The 22,327-nt window shown below is 43.2% G+C and overlaps 1 protein-coding gene across 6 annotated transcripts in view; it reads right to left on the bottom strand.

The window, feature by feature from the left end:
* Positions 1-16,490: 16,490 nt before the first annotated feature.
* PRDM5 (PR/SET domain 5) overlaps positions 16,491-22,327 on the bottom strand; it is a 137,438-nt gene continuing 131,601 nt past the window's right edge. For 5 of the 6 annotated variants that reach the window (XM_060246848.1, XM_060246845.1, XM_060246846.1 and 2 more), the window contains one exon: positions 16,497-16,749. In XM_060246848.1, the coding sequence (XP_060102831.1) occupies positions 16,585-16,749 (165 nt within the window). In that variant the 3' untranslated portion in view covers positions 16,497-16,584. Of the gene's footprint in view, positions 16,750-22,327 lie in introns of all 6 variants that reach the window. The other variant, XM_060246844.1, reaches the window with a different exon arrangement.

Genomic DNA, 22,327 nt, shown 5'->3' with positions numbered 1-22,327 from the left:
TCACTACTTACACAGCATTAAATGAATTTTCCCTGGGTGCAAGAGTTCCAGATTGCATCTCAAGGGGTGCATCAATTACTGTCACTTGCTTGTCAGCAGTCTCACATGATAAATTAGCAAGATCCACATTTCTGCATGTCTGACATCACTCATGGTTCTGTTTCTTCCATCTGTTTTCATTGGTGCTACAGACCAAAGTGTTCTACTCCATGTTCCTTGCCGGGGCTATATTAATGCCTCACATTCCTTAGAACCATACACAAATCTCACAGATTACCTAAATGTGATAAAAATGAAGATATAAAAAAGAAGTAGGCTGAAAGAATTATTTAGTGGAACTGCAATTTGAGACACTTAGGGAGCCTAGTACATTACAATTAAGGAAGACTTCTTTGCTTTAATGAGTCATATCCTCTGAGAAGCCTGCAATTGTTATCTTTATGCACAGTGAACAGAAGTTTCCTTCACTGTGGTCTAGACTTAGAAACAAGACTGAGGAAGCCATGGTAAACCATAGTCCTTGGACATTCTGGAAGAAAGTTAGAGGGAAATGGAATTTTTTACAACAGCTAAGACTGAAATAGATGAGAAGTGTGTTTAACTCCAACAACAGACTCAATGCCCATCATATCAAGGATCAGTTGCTCACTGAGCAGAAACCCTCAGAAATAGGGCTGCATTTCCTCTCTCAGCTCCATCTACACATTACAAACTCTTCATGTTTATTGAGGAAACATCAGGCCCCCTTTCACATTACCATTCTATACCGGATGTTATCTGTTGTTGGTCCTATTTCGAGTAAAGCAATACAGGAACAGTGGTTTCATTCCATTAATGAGACGTCTCTGAAACAATCTGATTATATCCCCACCCACCCCGCGGCAACCCAGGGGGAAACCCTTCAATGATCCATTTGACACACATGTAGAAATACAATGGCAAGGAAGAACAAATTGTGCTATTGGTGATCAGCTACATTACCAAGCTCTCTCTCTCTCGGCTTGACTTCACGAACGAAGATTTAAGAAGGGTGCAGTAGTCCACGTCTGCTGCAGGCTCGCTGGTGGCTGACAAGACCAATGCGGGACAGGCAGATCCGGCCACAGTGGCTGCAGGGAAAAGTCTGATTTGGGGTTGGTGCTGTAGCAGTGCGATTCTTCCTCAATCTCCTTTTGTCCTCAAGACCAGCTATGCGTGCGTTCTCAAAGGAAGAGACAGCCTGGTGGATGGTGTGCCTCCATGCTTTGCGATCTGAGGCTAGGTCAGACCACTGGTGATGGTTGATGCGACAGGTGCCAAGGGATTTCTTCAAGGAGTCCTTGTACCTCTTCTTTGGTGCCCCTCTATTTCGATGGCCGGTGGAAAGTTCACCATACAGAGCAATCTTGGGAAGGCGGTGGTTTTCCATCCTAGAAATATGCCCTGCCCAGCGCAGCTGCGTCTTCAACAGCAGTGCCGCGATGCTTGTAACCTCCGCCCTCTTGAGGACTTCAGTGTTACCAAGATAATTCACACTTATTTGTCAGAATATAGATTTTATCTTGCAAACTAGGAAAATTATTTAATTTTGTAAAGGATATAGCAGAATTGAATCTCCTTTTATCCAAGGATGCTCTCTAGATAGAGATGCACAATGCAATCCATAGAATACCTTCTTTGGAATAAGCCCTATTGAACACGCCTAAGTAAGATACTGAGTAGATATGATCAAGATTGGTCTTGCAATTTCTGATTATTAAATACTTTGTAGCATTTCTTTGAAGGTCAATTGAGTTATCCCTTATAAGGAAAAAAATAAGACTGTGGATCTGTGTAGATATTTTCCTGGCTACTGGAGTGGAGCTTATGCTGTGCGTATTAACTTAGTAATAAAATGAAGCCCAGATGTGGATTCACCTACAGCAGATCAGAAAAAGAATACACAAACTCAGGGAGTCATCTGCGATCCATTTTATTTGGCTTCAAGGGGAGGGAATGTAGTTTTGTGATTCTCCTCCTCCCTGCAAACTGATGTCAAGGAGGGAAGGATATCTGTTAGGGAAGGAACAGCTATGGAAGTCTGTTGCTGCTGCTTCTTGCAAAGATGAGGCGTTGATGCAAAGCCAGCATGGTCTGAATTCATGTTGGTAGAGGTTATTTTCACTTTTTTGTGTGTGTGGGGGTAGAAATCTTTTGAAGCAAAGCTTGCCTTTTGACGAGAGATGAATGATATTCTTTTAGTCCTGATGGCAGCACACATGCTCTCTATCTGTAATAAATGTCCACCCCGAAGCAATGAAATCAGCAGCTAATGGTGCCATTTGAAGCAGAATAAATACCCCTTTAAGCCCATTAACTTCACTGGACTTAGAATTCTGTTTAAGATTGAACGAATGCCTAGGCCTTTATAGGCATGAAGAGAGATAGAAAGAAACACCAATTCACATCTATGTAGGAATACATTCTTGGGCCTTGTTGTTTTAGGAATCTCACCTAAGGGCAAGGAAAGGGAATGTGAACTCTCACTTTTGCCTTGCCCTTCAGTCCAGGTGGGGTGTTCAAGCAAACACATGTGGCCCAGGGCTCAGCTAGCTTCCGCACATCTCAGGCCACCACAAGCTGGTTTTGCTTGACCTTTGGCTCTGATTGCATCCCAACATTCAAAAGTCCCTGTGAAGCTGGACTGCTGCAAGCCAGCTGAGATGAGAGGGAACACTGAAGTTGCTACACATAACAGTTTGGTTGATGAACCAAGTTTCTGAGGGGAAACCAACTAATTCTGGAAACAATGGTGATTTGAGAATTTCATTAACATATATCACTTTTACAGTAACCAGAAGGTTTTTTTTTTGCACTGTACCCTGTTGCCTACAAAGTTTTTCACTCAGCAAAAAACACTCCCCCCCAAATCTACTTAAATTCAAGAAGCAGAGAAATAACATTAGTGCAAAGTATCCATTCTACTGCACATGATGAATATAGGATTATATTAGATATTACTTTAGATTAATGTAAGATTGGAACAGATATTATATAACTGAAAATGGTAATTCCGTCATGCAGTGGCTGTCCAACTTTAGTTCTAAGTCTTGCAAGATGGTCACAAGGCCAGGATGGGTGAGAATGTGCAAGTAAGGATAAAAATGTGATAATGGGATTTTAAAAATCACAATATGATATCAACTACATTTTCTAAACCATCTGAATTATCAGTGTTCTTGAAACTGTCAGGTTGGTGGCCTTGATTTGTCTTAAAGGCAGAATATAAATTATGTAAATAAACATAGATAGTCCATTCAAGATACCTTCCTCTCTAAACTTATATCGTCAACCAAATATTACAGTTGCTCCACTCACACTTCTTAAGTTTGTATTCTATGCCAATCAAGAGAATTCTACATCTATATTGATAGTATCAGAATTCTACATTCAGACAAAGCAGTAGCTCCAGAGCTACTGGGAATTCCTTTCATAGGCAGCACTACAGATAGCACATTATTGTAATCTAACTTGAAAGTTACACCATTTTCCCACTAGCCTTATGCCGCTCTCACGCTCTTCTCAGCGAGGCTTCTGTTGGATTTCACACTATTTGTTCCAGGGCTGCAACTAGCTTCATCTTTTTCATGTGGCAAACAGAAACTGGTTTTTAGAGGATCTTGTCTGCTGCATGAAAGAGGCAGAGCAAGTTGCAGCCCCGAGGCAAATAGTGTGAAATTCAACAGAAGTCCCACTGAGGAGTGTGAGAACAGGATAAGGCTAGTGGAAAATTGGTCTTATAGTGGTCTATGCTGCCAGTAAGATACATGTGTACGTAACTGCTCATTGATTAGGATTCCATATTTTTCCTCAATTAATGAGACATCTTTAAAAGCTTTAGTTGGCAAAGGAAAATGAACATCCAAGCTTGATCTTTTTTTGATATCTGAAAATAGAGACCCTCTTGTTCTGAAATGGAAATTTCAGATTCTTCCATTTCCAAGCAAGTATATTTTGAAGATTTCTCCAGGAACATGAAAGTTTATTCAATGTATTGTAAAAAAAAAAAGTAATGAGAGAATAAAAGTGACCAAAGTCCATAGCAACCTGCTAATCCTGGCAACATGCAGCAGAGACATGTGTTTCTGTGTCTGGTCACAGGTTCTGCTTCAAATTTTCCCCCAGTTGTGTTTGAACAGCTGCTTAAACTGGAACTGAGGTTGTGGATTTGAAAGCACATGACCTCTTTCCTCAAAGAAGACAAACAAAGTCAGGGACCTTCTTTGTGAAAAGATCCTCACAGATTGGCTCTGCCCAGTAAAACATTTGGAGCTGGGGACAAACACTGCAGAAATGTTTCCATCACTTAATAAATAAACATAGCAATGTTATCTGAAAGAGATAAGCACCTTTTTATGTGTGTACATTTCTTTTCTTGCTGGCCATTACCTTGCTGCACAAAGTGGGTGCTCATGCGGCATTTTTAAAAATGAGGAACACAACACTTGCCCTATCATAGAATAAAGACCTTTTCTTTAAACTAACAAACAAAAAATTCCCTGGTGTTAAAGAGCAGCCAGGTAATCTTTGGTGTGGTCTCAGCACTTTGCACACTATAAATCTGTTGGAAACTAAATATGCTTCAAAGCAGTTCACTCAGCTGTTCATTTGACATTTTCCAAAACATTAAATACTTCCAGGTTTTTGTTTGGCCTTTGTTTCTCTCCCATCTTGCTGCCTTACTAATCCTAAACTAGCTAATTTCATGCCAGACCCAAATCAGGAGGGGCAGGAATGCATTCTCACCTATTTCAGATAGAATCCATGGGGAGAGATGGAGCATCTGGTCTCTATCTCTGCTATTCTGGGCTGTTGTTTCCTTCTGTTTCTTTCCTCACTGGTGGGTGATGATAGAGTGCATGTCATACAAAGCCTCTGATCTCACTGCTGTTGTAACCTAAGAAGTAGCCCTGGGTTAACTATCACCTCAATTGCCTGAAAGATGAATGTCACATGAGCAGAACTAACAAGATACAGGGAAAGTGACACTTAATGTGTCAGTTAACACTCCATACTACATTGACTGACAGTTCTAAGACAGAAAAACACTTCAACACTTCTTCGTTTCTTCAGCATGTGAAATTAAAAGTGCACCCCCCCCCCAAAAAAAAAATAGTTTATCGCACATATCTCAAAGGTAGACTGAGGAAAGTTTTTATCTCTAGGCTAGGGACTTCTCATGGTGGAAGGAAATATTGAACTTGGATTTTATTAAGGAAAGGGGTGTCCAACCTACTCCAAGCCTAGTAGAATAGAAAATCCTCAATCCAGACAATGAAATGAACACAGAATTTTGTATTGAACCATGTAATGCATATACTTAAGCGAGTTGATAGGGTCTATCTCTCCCACGTGTCTAGGAGTATGGCCTAAACCCAATGTTTGCACCATGTTGTATGTCAGTTTGGTTGGAACTAATAAAAGATATTACACGGATGTTGCTTGTTTTTGGATTTCACACAGACCACTATGGCTGTGCAACTTTTTCTAAAGCAAAACACCCAGTTGGGTTATTATAAGCCTGTAGGAATTTATGAGCGGTCTACCAATTAGATGATAGCCAGTGTTCAAGGAGAGATAAACAATCCCCTTCTCAAGGTGGAAGCAAGACATGTGTATGACATATGACATATGAAGCTGCCTTATACTGAATCAGACCCTTGGTCCATCAAAGTCAGTATTGTCTTCTCAGACTGGCAGCGGCTCTCCAGGGTCTCAAGCTGAGGGTTTTCACACCTATTTGCCTGGACCCTTTTTTGGAGATGCCAGGGATTGAACCTTGGACCTTCTGCTTACCAAGCGGATGCTCTACCACTGAGCCACCGTCCCTCCCATGTATGAGGACATGCGTTCCCTTTAGTCTTGTGGTGAAAGCTATTACCATTCACTGAATGGGTTTATAGTTTCAGCTTGTGGATTCTCATTTGAGTCTCATTGAATGATCAAGTTCTTTGTGCCACCTTGACAGAACCAGCCCTATGTTGAGGCCAGCTGAGGTGGTCACCTCAGGTGATGGATGTAGGAAGCAAGGAATAATGCTTCCATCCTCCTGTCTTGTCTACTGCTACCACTTTCTACAATTCACCCCATGCACTGTGGCCAAACTCTCTCAAGAATTATGTCTGATTTTTATGTTTTTGTGTTTCATGTGAAATAAGATGCTTTTTTAGCATATAAGGTTGGATCTAGCTAGCTTTTCTACTGGTGAAAAAAAAAAGGAGGCGGTTACATTGGATCATCAAAAAAAAACTACTGGAGATCATGGGATCTACAGAGAGAAAATCCATGTGCAATTGGACTGTAGCAAGGAACAGACACATACACACATATACTATATATAATTTGCTTTCTTTGGCCTTACAATGGAAACTAAAATAGTTGAAATGTGAAGTTTCATCTGGCTGTATGACTTAGTACTTAGGAAAGCTGATTGGACTATTCTTGACAGAGTAATATGCCTGAGTGAGTGATAACTGCTAAATACAAGAGGCATGGTTCAATAAAGTCGGTTACTATAAGCCTTTTAAACTAGAAATCCCACATGTGGCTGTCAGCACAACTGACAGCTGAAAGTTCAATTATGAATATCTCAAAGTAGACTTGACAGAACAATGAATCTCAAATTACATCTATACAGAAGTAGCAGCTTGTAAAATAGCTGTGATCCACTTTACATTAGTGCACATTAGTGTGCTTTCCTTACTGAAAGACACAAACATGCCTTCTGATTGGATATGGCATCACCACAGTTGCATTGATAAGGTACTCCACTGTGTACTCCAATGAGCAGGCAGTAATGAACAATATATTCGTATATAGATCTTGGGTAAGAAAGTACATTGACAGCAAAACTATGCCTTTCCAAGGAGATTGTTCTTATGTGGATAAAAATAAGTCGATTTCTTAGATGTGTGATTCACAAATACAAGGCTGAGGTGACACCCAAGGAAGGGAAAGGCCTGAAGACCAAGTCAGACCATGAGCGTGCCACCTCTTGTGGCCCTTCACTCTGCAAAGAAAAAGAGCTATGTGTAAAGTGATCATTTTTTACAAATCAATTACACACTAAAATAGATTTTTGATCCAATACAACATATAAATAGAATGTTTAATTGAGTTCAGAATTTGAATATTTGCTGTCCAAAAATATGTTTGCATTTATTTATGAATCCACTCCTGAAAATATACATTTGAAGTCCTTTTCCACCTATGCCCTTGTCCAAAGCAAAGCAAAGCTAAAGCTGTCTGGAGTGTGTGTGTGTATTTGCAGTCCCATTTCACTGCTTTGCAAAATGGCCAAGATAAAAAGGAAAGAGGTTCTATGCGAGTGAGCTGCAGAGTAGAATACTGCACGTTTTGAGGTTAGCAAAGGGAGATGGCATTGCTTGCTTCTACATAAGCAACAAGAAGCTTTTGCTTCTCATGTCTACCATGTAACTCACTGAGCCTTTCTCATGAGCCATGTAGTGGTAGGAATGGAATGAAATAGAATATATTGAAATGATTTTATACAATGGCAAGCCTCATTTAAGAATTATTTTTCTTTTACAAAGAAAAATCTATTTTCTTACTGCTTTTTTCCACTTCTGCTTTTTTGACATGATTTCCCATTTTTTGACTTGAAAAGTTAAAATACAAAAAGTGGAAGAGCAAAATACAAAATTTAGGTCTCAAAAGGCAGTGGAACCTGGCTTCATATGCTTCCAAGAGGATGAACTTGGTATATGAATTCATTTTTTAAAAATGTTACTCCAGTTCAAAGGTGCAGAATACACAAGGGGCTACAAGAATAAACACCACAAGAAATATTATGAAATTAAAGATTCAAAATAATTTTTCAGACATAAGAAAAATGTTTTATTTCTGGTTAACTGTAAGTTAGAATGCAAAATGATTTACCTATGCATGTTTAGGTGTTAGGGCCAAACTAGACTTGTTGCTTGCAGATCCATCTGTTTAAATCTGCACCTGCATTCTGCTGCATCATGTATAAAGTGGTGTGTGTGTGTGTCAGAGTTTTAGACTGGTAGGATTCATAGGTGAAGGGAGCTAAACCCTCTGTGTACCTATCGCTTTCTTCCTTTTTATTTCTCATTCAGTCCTACTACTGGTACAAATTAATTGATCAAAATGTAATGCCAAAGGATTTAGTGATGGCCACAGTCATAGACAGCTTTAAAAGTGGTTAGACAGATTCATGGAGGATAGGTCTATCAAAGACTACAAGTCATGGTGGTTTGAAGAAACCTCCAAACAATAAACCTCTAAATATCAGTGCCAGGAGGCCTTGACCCCTATGCTCAGTTTTGGCCTCTAAAGTAACTGGTTGGCCACTGTGTGAGGCAGGATGCTGGACTAGATGGACCACTGGTCTGATCCAGCAGGGCTTTTCTTTTGTTCTTATGGACTGGAGCTTAGCTGATGAGGAAAGTACCTGAATGCACACATTTTGGGGATAAACCATGGATGATGGAAAGTTAAGTAATTTTCATCCATTCCTCTACATATCACATTTTGACACAGAAATTCTGGGAAAGTGTTTCAGGTGTAAAGCCATTTAGGATAATAATGGGCAGAGTTTGAGAGCAACATATGATGGATAAATGACGGTGTCAGATAAGAAAGAAAGCAGAGCTAGAAGAAAAGGAGAGAGGAGACCTGAAGGTGAAAAAATTGTTCTGGATCAAAATGTAAGAGAAAAATTGGTAGAGCTTTAATTTAAAGGGCAATCCTATACCTGAGTTTTGTACAGACAAGGAGTTACAAAGGGCAATCCTATACTCGAGTCTTGTACAGACAAGGAGGTAACTATTATAAGGCAACACGAAGACAAATAGAAGGCTACAGCAGAGGAAATCAGTTTAACCACAATGAGAGACTGAAATAATGCTGGAGAAGAAAAAACAGTTGAGGCAATGTTTTAGAGGAACACAATTCTTGATCAATGGTTTGCCTCTTTTTTATCATTAAACTGAGTTAAAGGAGACTTCTAAAATATATTATGTGTTTTTTCATTATTTAGTCATAAACACAATTATTATAATTACTATAACTTTAAAATTGCAAGAAACCTTCTCTGTAAGAAATTATTCTGCATATTATAAAAACAGTTGAGCACAGCCTAGTGATGTACTTAAACATTTCTTATAGGAACCTTTTCCCTCTCATGTTTTCGGCAATCACTAAAGCCAGTCTTCATTTTTATGACAGGTTCAACAAAACAAGAAACCGGGTTGTATAAGTTTTGCCATTTGAACAGGAATTGCTTGTCGTCTCTAGAATGTTCAACTCCCAAGTGTTCTTAAAATGGATTTTTATCCTTCCAAGCCGACACTTTTCTGTCTTGTTTACTTCCTTTCAGCCATGCTTTAGCTAATGTTGTTCAAGCAAGAGAATTCTGAGACTCTGGTCTTCATAACAATAAAAAAGTGAACATGAAGGATGCTCATTGCATAACCCTAATTATAAAAGACCTAGCGCTCTATGGGGTAAAACTTCGCCCTAGCCACTTATTTACATGTTCCTTGCCTGAATCAACTGTTGGATAACATTCTGGGATTTTTGTTTCTTATTGCTTCGTCATTTACAAATATTGTATTAGCAAAGCATTTCAACACAAATATTGTATTAGCACAAGCATTTCAACACATTATGCTTGCATAATGCAACCAAATGAATATTATTACACAATATCAGAAGCCTGCATAAATTGTTTTAGTCGAGAGCTAAAAAAAATTCTAGTATTTTAATATTAATTCTGAGTTTAATCAAACTGTTATAAAGCAGAATAAAATTTATATGCTGGATAGCAATTTCAGAGTGCTATAAAGATATAGCAGCTGTTAATATCCTAATGCGCAAGAAAGAACTGCACAATTCTTGCAGATCTTTGAATCAGGAATAAAACAGGTTGCCTACCTGTAACTGATGATCTTCGAGTGGTCATCTGTGCAGTCACACTGATGGGATTAAGGCGCCTGCGCCGATCACGATCGGTAACTTCAAAAGCTGCGGATTTCCGCGCCCCAGGCCCGGTGCGCATGCGCACAGCCCCCACTGCGCATGCTCACCGAGCCCGGAGCGGACATCCCGCCAGTTCCTTCTGACCGCTGCATGATCCACTGATGGACCGGCAGCAGAGGGGAAGGAGGGCGGGTAGTGTGACTGCACAGATGACCACTCGAAGATCATCAGTTACAGGTAGGCAACCTGTTTATCTTCTTCGTGGTCTCTGTGCATCACACTGATGGGAGACTAGCAAGCCAATGTCCTACCTGGAGGAGGGTGCTCCGGTTCATCAGTAAGACAGCGACTGCAGTACCGCCTGGCCCACCGAAGTGCCCTGATGCCATCTCAGGTCCAACGCATAGTGTCTAACGAAGGTATGCGGCGAGGACCACGTGGCTGCTGCACAAATGTCACTCAGGGGCACTCCCTTCATGAAGGCTGCTGAAGTGGCCATCGCCCTCGTGGAGTGTGCTCTAATGGGGCCAGGCAAGGGCCTCTTATTTATCAAGTAACAGAGTTTTATAGTCTCTGAGATCCATTTTGAGATCCTCTGAGCTGAGACCTTGCTCCCTTGAGACGCTGGGGCGTAGGACAGAAAAAGTCTGGAGTCCTTCCGGAAGGGCCCCGTTCTGTGTAGGTAAAAGGATAATGCCCTTTTGACATCTAGTGCATGGAGTTTGCGCTCCCCATCTGTCGTAGGGTTCGGGAAATACACCGGCAGGTATATTTCCTTATTTAAGTGGAAAGAGGATACCACCTTGGGGAGGAATCTGATATCTGGTCTTAACCAGACACCGTCTGCACTAAAGCGTAAGTATGGGTTGTCACATCGGAGAGCGGCCAGTTCACCTACTCTCCTGGCCGACGTAATGGCCAAGAGGAAAACCGTCTTCCACGTTAGCAACTGCAGAGGACATGTCGCCATGGGTTCAAATGGTTTCCCCGATAAGGCGTGTAGGACTCCAGGGAGGTCCCATGCGGGGGCTGGAACCCTTACTACAGGGTACAGTCTGGCAAGGCCACGAAGGAATTTCTTAGAGTCTGGGTGTGAGAACACCGAGTGGCCTTCAATGTTCACGTGATTAGCTGATATGGCAGCCAAGTACACTCTAGCTGATGATACTGCTAGTCCCTTGTCGATTAGGGCGAGGATGAAGTCCAACACCGTGGAAAGGCCCGCTGTGGCGGGGTCTGCTCCCTCTGATGAAGCAAACTCCACAAACTTAGACCACTTGTAGTCATAGGACTTCCGAGTGGATAGTTTTCTGCAGTTCAGAATAACTTCTTGTGCCCTGGCTGATAATGGGGCAGTTATAGCCGCCACGCCGTCAATTTCAGGTGCGGTGCATCGTGATGAGTCACCCTTCCCTGATGCGATATTAGTAGGTCTGCGGCTGGTGGGAACTGATGGTAGACCCCTTCGGATATGCTTAGGATTGGGGCAAACCAATGTTGTCTCGGCCACCAAGGGGTGACTAGGATTCCCCGTGGCCTTTCGCTGTGAATCTTGTGGATCACCTTGGTTATGAGCGGGATGGGAGGGAACAGGTAAACGTGCTGTCCCTTCCATGGAAATATCAGGCCGTCTCCCAGCGATCTCGGGTCGGCTCCCCCCCTGCAGCAGAATTTCCTGCACTTTGAATTTCTGCGAGTCGCAAACACGTCTATTTCCGGTGTTCCCCACTTCTGAAAAACTGGTTGAAGGAATTGCCAGTTCATTTCCCATTCGTGGAGTACGGCACCTCCTCTGCTTAGAGAGTCCGCACAAGAGTTGAGAGTGCCCGGGAGATGTGCTGCAGTTAGGGTTGTCCGCGTTTCTCTGCATATCTCCCAAATGCGTAAAGCTAGCAGGCAAAGCTTCCGGGACACTGTGCCCCCTTGCCTGTTTATGTATGCTAGGGCTGTCGTATTGTCTGTAAGAATTGCCACCGATCTGTTGGTGAGTAGTTTCCGGAATGAGATGATGGCGTGATGGATTGCCAACAGCTCTAAAAAGTTTATGTGAAATTCTAGGTGGCACGGAGGCCACCTGTCCCCAACGCACATGCCGTTCAGATGTGCTCCCCAGCCCCATAAGGATGCATCTGTGGTTATCGTCAGGGAAGGGGCCCTCTTGTGAAATGGGGCACCCTCCGTTAGATGTTGTCTCTGGTGCCACCACGTTAGAGAGAAAAGGACTGGTTCTGGAATACGCATCCTGCGTGACGGGGGGTCCCTCAGGCAGTTGAATGCATTGATGAACCATAATTGGAGCATCCGCATGTGGAACCTGGCAAACGTGATGACTGCTGTGGTTGCGGCCATCAGCCCTAAAAGGCGCTGTATCTGTCTCGCTCTCACCGTTGGGTTGTGGAAGAATTCTGACACAAGCGAGACTATGTCGTTTGCTCTGCTTGGTGGGAGAAACGCCTTGCATTTCCTTGTATCTAGGATCGCTCCTATGAATTGTATCCTTTGGCATGGTTGGAGATGTGACTTTTTGTTGTTGACCTGTAACCCCAGTTCTTGTAGAAGGGTTAAGGTTATCTGGATGTGGTGTAATAGACAGTCCTTGGAGTTTGCCACCAGGAGCCAATCGTCTATATAGGGAAATATCACTATCCCTTGCAGTCTCAGATGTGCTGCCACTACTGCCATGGTCTTCGTAAAGACCCTTGGGGCCGTTGAAAGTCCGAATGGCAACGCCCGGTATTGGAAATGGGATTTCCCGATGGTAAACCTGAGGAACTTCCGATGGTCTGGGTGGATACTTATATGGAAGTATGCGTCCTGCAGGTCTAACGTGGCCATCCAGTCTCCCTGGTTGAGCAGGGGTAGAATGTTTTGCAATGAGGTCATCCTGAACCTGTGATGAGTGATGAAAATATTGAGAGCTCTCAGGTCCATGATAGGCCGGAGGCCACCATCCCGCTTGGGGATTATAAAATATCGGGAGTAGAATCCCTGTCTTTCCTGACACTGTGGGACTGCTTCTATTGCATTCTTGTGTAGAAGAGCTTGTACTTCTTCTTTTAGTATTGGAGAGTGTGTGGTGTAGACGACCGTAGGGACAGTGGGTTGTTGTTGAAACTCTATTTGGTAGCCCAGTAGAATAACAGATAGGACCCATTTGTCGGTAGTAATCTTGGTCCAAGCTGGGAAGAAAGGGTAGAGTCTTGTCTGGTTTCCAGGGGATGGGGATAGGGAAAAACACAGGGGGAGGCAGTCAAAGGCTCTGTTTGGGCTGCCTATTTCCCTTTTGGCGAGGGGTCTGCGTAGAAGTTGGCGAGTATTTCGTCTTTGCACCATACTGAGGCTTGGAGAAAGAGCCCGAACTTTTTGGTCTCCACTGCTGGTCCCCTTGCTGCTTTGAGAACGGTTTCTTGTTCCAAGTCTTTGACCAAGGTCGTTTGGTCTGTGTTTTCGATGAGGAGGATACCCCTAGGTTTCTTGATGTTTTAATGCTTTTATCTAATTCTTGTAAAGCGGTGTCGGTGTTTGCACTGAACAGACCGCTACCATCGAATGGCAAATCCTCTATATATGATTGAGTATCCGGTTGGAGGGCCGTTGACCTTAGCCACGAATGCCTTCTGAGTGTCACGGCCGAGGAGATGGTCTTTGCCCCTATATCGCCGACGTGTTTTGCGGAACTGATTTGTTGTTTCGCCAGTAGGATTCCCTCTTTTTGCAGTTTCCTGACTGCTGTCTTTGCTTGTTCTGGGAGAGTAGGTAAAATGGAGGAGAGTTGGTCCCATAACGCATATTGGTAGCGCCCCATGCATGCTGTGTAGTTCGCCATTTTCACGCCTAGTGAACCCGCTGTATAAAACCGCCTACCCAGGTTGTCCAGTTTCTTGCCCTCCCTGTCAGGGGGGGTCGAATGGGTCTTCCTAGCTTTGGAAGAGGAGGCGACCACCACCGAGTTCGGCTTAGGGTGGTTAAATAGAAATTCAGCAGTCGATTCCTGAATTCTATACATGTGGTCAAGCCTGCGTGACGATATTGGTGTCGACGCAGGTTTGTCCCATGCGGATTTGGCCGTGTGTAGCATGACAGACGTTAGAGGGAGTGCCACTGCCGTGGAGGTGTCGAGTTGCACTACATCGAACACATTGTCAGTGACTACCGGTTGAGGCTGAACAGTAGTCAGGGCCAGTGTCTGGGCCATGCGTTTGATAAGATCCCCATAAGATTTAAGATCTTCAGATGGGGATATAGGTTGTTCTTCCCCGACCTTCTCCGGAGGTGATGGTTCCTCCGGGGAGGAAGGGGTGCCTTGTTCTTCTGAGGCAGACTCCTCCCCTGACTTCGAATCGTCTGGCGATTCTGAGTGCTCTGACCTAGGATGGGGTTCTGGGGTCTTATCCGGTTCTGGTGTCACCTTTTCCTGTCCTCGGGGTCGAGGAGAGCTTTGCTTTGGGGGCTTTTCGATGCTCGGGGGTTTTGCCAGTGACGCCGATGATGCATGCCTCGGTGTATGATAGGAGGTTCTGGATCTCACTGACGCCTCAGACTGCTGGTCCCAGTCTATTTGTCTGGGGGGCAACCAAGGAAAAACTGAAGGCATTTGGTAAGAGCCGTATAAGTATTGCCACTGTCTCTGGTCCCATGGTATCGGGGGTGGTGGCTTCCGGAGTGGTGAAATGTCTCTGGGCTTCGATCTCGGTGAACGATCGACCGGCGATCTGGCCTTGGTCGACTCACGTGATCGGTGCCGACGTCTAGGGCTCCTGGAGCGGCTATGTGATCGGTCCCGACGTCTGCTTCGGGAGCGATGGCGGGGGGTGAGAGGTCTGCGTGGGCTCCGCGACCGACCCCTTGGGGGAGTAACACGGTCATCTCTCTTAGGTTGCGGGGATGGGGTTCGAGGGCGGTGCTCGTCCGTAGGACTCTGTTCCGTTCCCGAGCGTTGGGCGAGTTCAATGTCGGAGTCCGATGAAATCGCTACCTGCGTCGACATGGCTGAGAGTGTCGGTGAGCTGTGACGACGGCTAGGCGAGGCGAATAGCCTAAGCGGTGGAACCTTCCCGATCGCCTGTACTGATGGCGATGTCGGGGCGGAAGAAGCAGAATGCCCACTGGGTTTGGGTTTGTCTGCCTTCTTTTTCTTTGTTTCGGTGTGGGCGACCTTCTCCTCTCTAGGCCGTTTTGCGGGCGTAGAGGAGTCCGACTTCTGTGCCGAGCCCGCTTTCTTGCTGGGGCGATCGGCGTCGGTAAGGGCCCTGTCGGTACCGACCGACTCGGATGTCGACGGTTTTGAAGCGGTCGACATCTTCTTCGGTGAAAGTGCCCTCTCCATTAATGCGGCGGCCAGCCGGGCTGCGCGATTTTTTCTGGTTTGCTTTGAAAATCTCGAACAATGTATGCAAGAGTCAGGAATATGGGACTCCCCAAGGCAGAGTAGGCAGAGGGAGTGTCCGTCTGGAGGGGCTATCTTGCTGCCACACCTCGTGCACCTCCGGAAAAATCCCCAGCGCCTTTCCATGCGTGGCGGGAAAGGATGAGGGGGGGGGGGCGAGGAAAAAACGGGAACTGGAGAGGAGAATCCAAATTTCGTTCCCTCCTCTTAAACGAAAATAATAAACTAAAATAAGAAAGAAAATAAGAAAAAACCTCTGGAAATCCACAATCTACGTATAGATATAGGAGAAAATACCGACCGTAGCGAAAAGATCGACTGATCCGAGCGGCGGTCAGAAGAGAACTGGCGGGATGTCCGCTCCGGGCTCGGTGAGCATGCGCAGTGGGGGCTGTGCGCATGCGCACCGGGCCTGGGGCGCGGAAATCCGCAGCTTTTGAAGTTACCGATCGTGATCGGCGCAGGCGCCTTAATCCCATCAGTGTGATGCACAGAGACCACGAAGAAGATCATACTGCTATATAGTCTCAGCTCACATGTGCCAAAATTACATGGGCTTCTATGGAAAGCATGTGTAACTATGAACTGAATTACACACAATCAAAATGCCAGACAATATCTTGAGATCTGAAATTTAAAGATACCAGGTTGAACATCCTATGACCCTCTTTTGCTAAAACTTCTTTCCAAGAAGAAAGTTTTCCGTCAACAGATTATGACTTTTGGGGCTTTCTCTGATGGGGAAAAGTCTTTCTTTGTTGAAGGAAGAAAATCTTTCTTTATTAAAGGAAGACCTGGTGGAAGAGAAACACAGGGCTGAACTCCAAGTGATTTTATGGGATCAATTTAATTGAGAATGTGTCATAGCCAAATGTATTCTTACACAGCAAAATGGGCATTTAATCACATAATGGAAACTTGTAAGAACAAATTTCCACTTTATGAAATGGTGGCACATCAGAAAGAAATCTTAACAATGAGCAAATGACATTTACCCATCTAAAAAGATGTTGACATTTCACCCTTATTTTAATTATTGTGTTTCAAGCTTTATTTTATTTAGGAGAGGGGGTTTCTTTTTTAGTATGAGCATAATGGAAGGCAATATAAAAAAGCAATTATGTGTATATGCCTTGCATTCACTAATCAGGTGAGAAGTCTGGCATTTATATGTCTCCAAAGGGAATGTTAAGACGCTCTCTCACGTCAGCTCCAAATTAGCTGTCAGTTTCTCCATGAACATTTTCCATGTGCACTTTGAGGTAATCATTTCTTGTAAACTTTTTGTGGCACAGCTGGCACTCTGCCATTGGGCGATTGGGATTGTGAGTCAGTTTATGCCGGATCAGCATTTTCTTTAGACTGAACGACAAGTCACAAACCTAAAGCATAAACAGAGACAAAAAAACAAAGCATTTAGATCCCATGAAGAAACAACAAGCAAGTCAGATGCAATCAGTGAAAAAAACTGAGCGTCTAACATGAGAAGTAGAACCTCAGATGAGCAATCCTCTGCAACAATGTGGAAACAAGGAGGTGTTGGTGGTCTCCTTAAGCTTCCCAGCAACCCAGTTTTATGAGGCTGCTTTAACAAGCAATGGTCTGTACAACTGAAAGAGCATCCTGTCTTTGGAAAGCCAATAGGAGCTTGAGATTTAGATAGGATCAATAAACATTTTGCTATCTTCTCACTCTTTCTTTTGATATGACTATCAGCCTCAGTTGTCAATTTTTAGTGCCAGTACAGAGAAGGACCTTCCTCAATTGCCACCTGTCTTGTCTCAAATGCAGAGGTCACTGGCCCAGCCACTAGGCAAACTAGATGATTGCCTAGGGCACTGGCCTTCTTGGGGTACTGGATTGGGTGCCCCCATGTGACTCGGTGACATTACTCGGTAATCTACTCTAGATTATCAGTGCAGATAATGTCTGGGAGGTGCCACAATTTAGCCTTGCCTAGGGTGCCAGACAGTTTAGTGCCAGCCCTGATGTCAACAAAAGCAGAGCCTCTGAGGATGACCAGAGCAGGTATGGGAGAAGGAGGTTCTTACAGTATATTGATCCCAGGTTTTAATGGTCAATGCCAGCACGTTGAATTGAGTCCAGAAGCAAACTGGAAGCTACTGTGTGGAACAAGACTGGAGTGATATAGTCCCTACAGCCCACTCAGTCAATACTCTGCCCGCAGAATTCTGTGGCAATCATACCTTCAAGACAGTCTTCAAGGGCAGCCCCATGTAAAAAGTGCATTGCAGTAATCTACTCTAGATGTTTCCAGGGTGTGCACCACAGTGGCAAGATCTTTTCTGTCCAGGAAAGACCACAGCTGGCTCACCAGCCAAAGTTGCTGAAAGGCACCCCTGGCCACTACTGCGACTTGTTTATACAGAACCACCCCCAATCTATAAACCTGCTCTTTTAAGGAGAGTGTAACCCCATCCAGAACAAGGAATAGTAATCCATTACCCTGGTCAGACCTTCCCCCTTTACAAGAAGTCCCTCCATTTTGTCACAATTAAGTTTCAGCTTGTTTCAAAACTGGGTGGCATGAGCTAGAGCTGAGGGTCATCTACATATCAAGGGCAACTCAGGCCAAATCTCCAGATGACCTCCCCCAGTGGTTAGGTCTATCTGCATGCAAAACAGGTGCTCTCCCACTGAACATGGCCCCCCTTGCTTTCTTATACTATGCTCCTTGTGAAATTAACAGCAAACTGCCACCTTCCATTTTGTATGGAAGCTAGACAGTATAGGTGCCTCCCACACCTTGTTGGGAATGGTTTTCTGTAACACAGGAACTGCCATAAAAAAAGAGCAGGCCTATGCAGGTAACTGAATAGACAAATCAGTGGAAGAACTCAACCAGGAAGTGGCCCTAGGGGATTTGAGGCAGTGAGCAGGCTCATACAAGGGGGAAAAATACCACGTAAAAATGCATTCCAGAAATGGCAATGTTAAGTATGTTTCTGATATATGCGTATGAAACACATATCTTGAGTAAATAAAAACCAGGGATTTTATTCTCAGTGTGGGATGGCAATATAAAAACCACTATCCTTTGCTTGTTGTCAGAAGCCATTGCAAAATCCTAATGACCTCCCATTTTTCTCCCAAAGTTCAGAATACCTCCCAAGATTTATAGATTACTCTCAGTGGTTGTGCTGGTGGTGGGGACATATGGCCCCCATTAAGAATAACTGAGGGAGGTTTTATGGCTACACGGAGACCAACAATACAGTGCAGTGTGAACCCTTTGTGTGGAACAAAAATGGGGAATAATTTATAATGTTTAATGCGTAGAGGTCTTTATGATCTCAATGTTACTTATGTGCTCAGCATTGTCAGATGCAACCACACAGACCACAGGAAAGGGCTGATTAAAGAGCAGATCTCACTGTCACCACTGCATGCTCAAATAGAAATAACAAATTGGCTTTTAACAAAATTGAGACCTTAAAGGATTTGGATGTCATTTATGTTACTCAGTAAGTACTACAGATATTCATATTTGCATAAACAGTTATATCATAAATGCATAATTTATTTTATTGGAAATAAATTGTAGAAATATTATCTTAAACAGATGGGCTGCATTAAATTCTGCTACACATAAGCTTTTCCTAATGACACATTATCTTTGTAAAATGAGAAGAATGAACTGCTTACAGACACATACTTTAAACCTATACCTTTTTGAGCAGTAAATTCCTCCATATGCTATAACAGTTCAAAAGACTACAAGTAAATCATGAGATTTGTAGTGCTCATGTTTAATGGAGAAAGGTCTCCATCCACTACTATTGAACATGAATTGTTTCAGACAGCTCATATAAAATGCATTTTTGTGACATTCTGCAAAACATAAAATTTGACAGCATTTTTTCAACTGGCTGAGAAATGCAAATGCCAGGGAAGCCAGCAGAAGTGACATCACCTCTCTAGGAATTGATAGAAATAACTGTGATAAAACCACAGCATTTCTGGCAATTCCTAGAGAGGCATGACATTACTTCTGGGGTTTTCCATGAATGACATCATGCCAAACAGGGGTTGGACATGCCCTGAGCCCACCAGGGGACGGGTAACGCTAGCAAACACTAAGAATGCCTTTTGAATTAGAAGACTGCAGAATTATACCCCACCCTTCTCTCTGAATCAGAAACTCAGAGCGGCTTACAATCTATATCTTCTCCCCCCACAACAGACACCCTGTGAGGTAGGTGGGGCGGAGAGGGCTCTCACAGCAGCTGTCCCTTCAAGAACGATTCCTGCAATAGCTATGGCTAACCCAAGGCTATTCCAGCAGCTGCAAGTGGAGGAGTGGGGAATCAAACCCGGTTCTCCCAGATAAGAGTCTGTACACTTAACGACTACACCAAACTTGCTCTCCACAAAGATAACTGTATTAAGTAGTATTTAATATAGCTTACTTTTTATGTTACATATATTTAAATATATGGTGGTATAAGACATTCTAATGATAGTTTTAAGTGCTGGAATATGTAAAGCAAGGTAACGGAGCTGGCCCAGTAAGTACGCTAACATATTTATAGAAAGTTCTGGGTATTAAGAATAATTGCTTCTTCAAACACAGTGCAATTTAGAAAAGGGAGAAACAGGAGAAAAGAAGATAAGAAGCAAGGGCATAGCCAGGATTTTAAAAGTTGAGGGGCTTTTTTAAAAGTTGGGGGGCACCCTTTCCCATCCACTGTGGGCTTGCCACTTCTCAGAAGCTTTCTGGGGTAGGGGCAAAAGCTGGAGGCTCTGAAAGTGGCCAAGTCGAGGCAGCCAATCCTAAAACTTTGGAGTCAAGAAGGGACTGCACCTTGCATGCAAGCAGTAGGGTTTCCTTCCACCTCCCTCTCCCTCACCCCGGCACTCTGCAGTCAGCAGCTCCATCCATCCCACCTCCCCAGCCCAATCCATGTGGCTTCCTCCACCTCCCACTCTTCTGCCTGCTGCTTTTGCTGCTGTAATGCACTATATCCTGTTCAGCTCTCCTGGCTCTTGCTGCCGCTGATGATGCTTTGCCAGCTCAGTCATGGCAAAAAAAGAGAAAAAAGTAGGCTGCACTCAGGGGGCCCCCTGGAAGTCAGAAGGCTCCACCTGGAAGTTCAGGGGGGGCAGTGTCTCCACAGTCCCCCCCATGGCTATGGACCTGCTAAGAAGAAAACCAAACACACAGAGGTTATGGTTAGACTTCAATACAACCAGAGTAATATATTCACTGAATTCTTATGAAGATGGAAAGTAAATCAATGAAGAGATGCTTCTGCTTTTAATTCAGAAGGCAAGGAATATTTACACTTAAAAGAAATTTTCCTGAAATGCATGATCCTCAGTCCCCTCTGTTACTGCAAAATTCTGCTATGGCACATAATATGTTTTTTATGTTAAGAGATACTTGATCTTGTTTAAATTTTTGATACCAAAGGCATTTCTCAATGCTAATTGCTGAGTTAAAATTAACAATGGAAAACCTCTTCCTAGAAACAAAACAAAACAAAAAAACAACTCCCAACATGGTAAGTTTTGTCTACTTTCCCCAGAATTTTACTAGCTACTTGATTTCAGTGGGCCCTTTAGCGTTCCTTAAGATCAGGGAAAACAGAAAAAACAATTTAACTATTGCATATACTTTGTGATAAGGACTACAACTACTCATCTTAATTAGGAAGTTGACTAATTAAAAAGGAAACTTGTACTTACTGTAAATTTCTATTCTTGGTAGTTCCAGATGACAGACATTCCGCCAGCTTCGAAAACCTAAGCCTGTCACACTCTGTGTAAGGCAGTACCTGAAGAAGCCATTCCAGGTTCCCTGAAATCTGTATCCTTTTTTTTTTTTACTGATAATTGGAAGGGGAGACTGCCCCACTGAAGAACCAGTAAAAAGTGAAATTCACAAAAAAAATTTCCCCAGTGTTCCAAGGTGGGAAAGTCTTTGAGTGGTTGTATGTATAAAAGTGGTTCAGCCTTCAAAGTAGATAAATGTTTAAGCCTTATTCTGTAACTATCACAATGATACTTATGCTTCTGCCAATGTTCCCTTGAAAAAAAATCTTCCAAAGGATGAAAAATCCTAATTATAATAATATCTCTCATGAAGGAGTAGGTTGAATTCCATGTGATTGTCTTACAATTTACAGATAAGAAATTCCCACAGGCTGTAGCTAGTTCCTTCAAGGAAAGGTGTTACTTGATACTACTTGAGAATGCAATTCTGAGACCAGTAGCACCTTTAAGACCCAAAAGTTTATTCAGTTATGTGTTTCTGTGTGAAGGCACACTTCCTCAGATACAATTGTGTTTTGTGCCTGCACATAAAAGTTCATATTCTGAATAAGCATTTTGTTATTGTGACATTGGACTAAATTTTTTTTCTACTGCTACAGATCAACGTGGCTGCCCATCTGGATCTATTGGTCCTCTTGGTCACTGGCTGGCTACATTTACTGGGAATGACTGAGGGCACTGAACAAGAGCAAATAATCTGGGAATCTGTTTGCTTTCTAAGGGTTGGCAGAAACAGACTGTGTTCTGCTCCGAATATATTAGTAAACCCCCTTCCTGGAGCAGCCATAGCTGCCCTTTTCTGTGTCTTTGTATGTTTTAAGGATCTTTCTGCTTCCTTACCCTCTCTAAATAATACAAAAACTTTTGTATCGTAACATCACTTGATGTTACATGTGAGCCATAAACTGGTTTGTGCTCTTTCCTACCAAACCATGGTTTAAACTTTGGCATCCTACTTTTCCGGAATGAATACCACAGCCTGTGGTTCATAGATAAACTTTCTTTTTATAAAAGTGAAAGTCTTTAAATCATTAAGCTGTGCATGAAATGGGGAGATAATAAGAGCTCAAAAATTTCCCATGCCTATTCATACTGTACAGAAATTTCTGTGTAAGAAAAAAATTTGGGACACCTTTACTAGAATCTTTAGAGACAAAGCTACTG

The sequence above is a fragment of the Heteronotia binoei genome, chromosome 9, assembly GCF_032191835.1.
Source record: "Heteronotia binoei isolate CCM8104 ecotype False Entrance Well chromosome 9, APGP_CSIRO_Hbin_v1, whole genome shotgun sequence".
In the NCBI taxonomy this organism is placed as follows: domain Eukaryota; kingdom Metazoa; phylum Chordata; class Lepidosauria; order Squamata; family Gekkonidae; genus Heteronotia; species Heteronotia binoei.
Note: the sequence above shows the minus strand (reverse complement) of the source record. Positions and strands in the feature narration are given on the sequence as shown.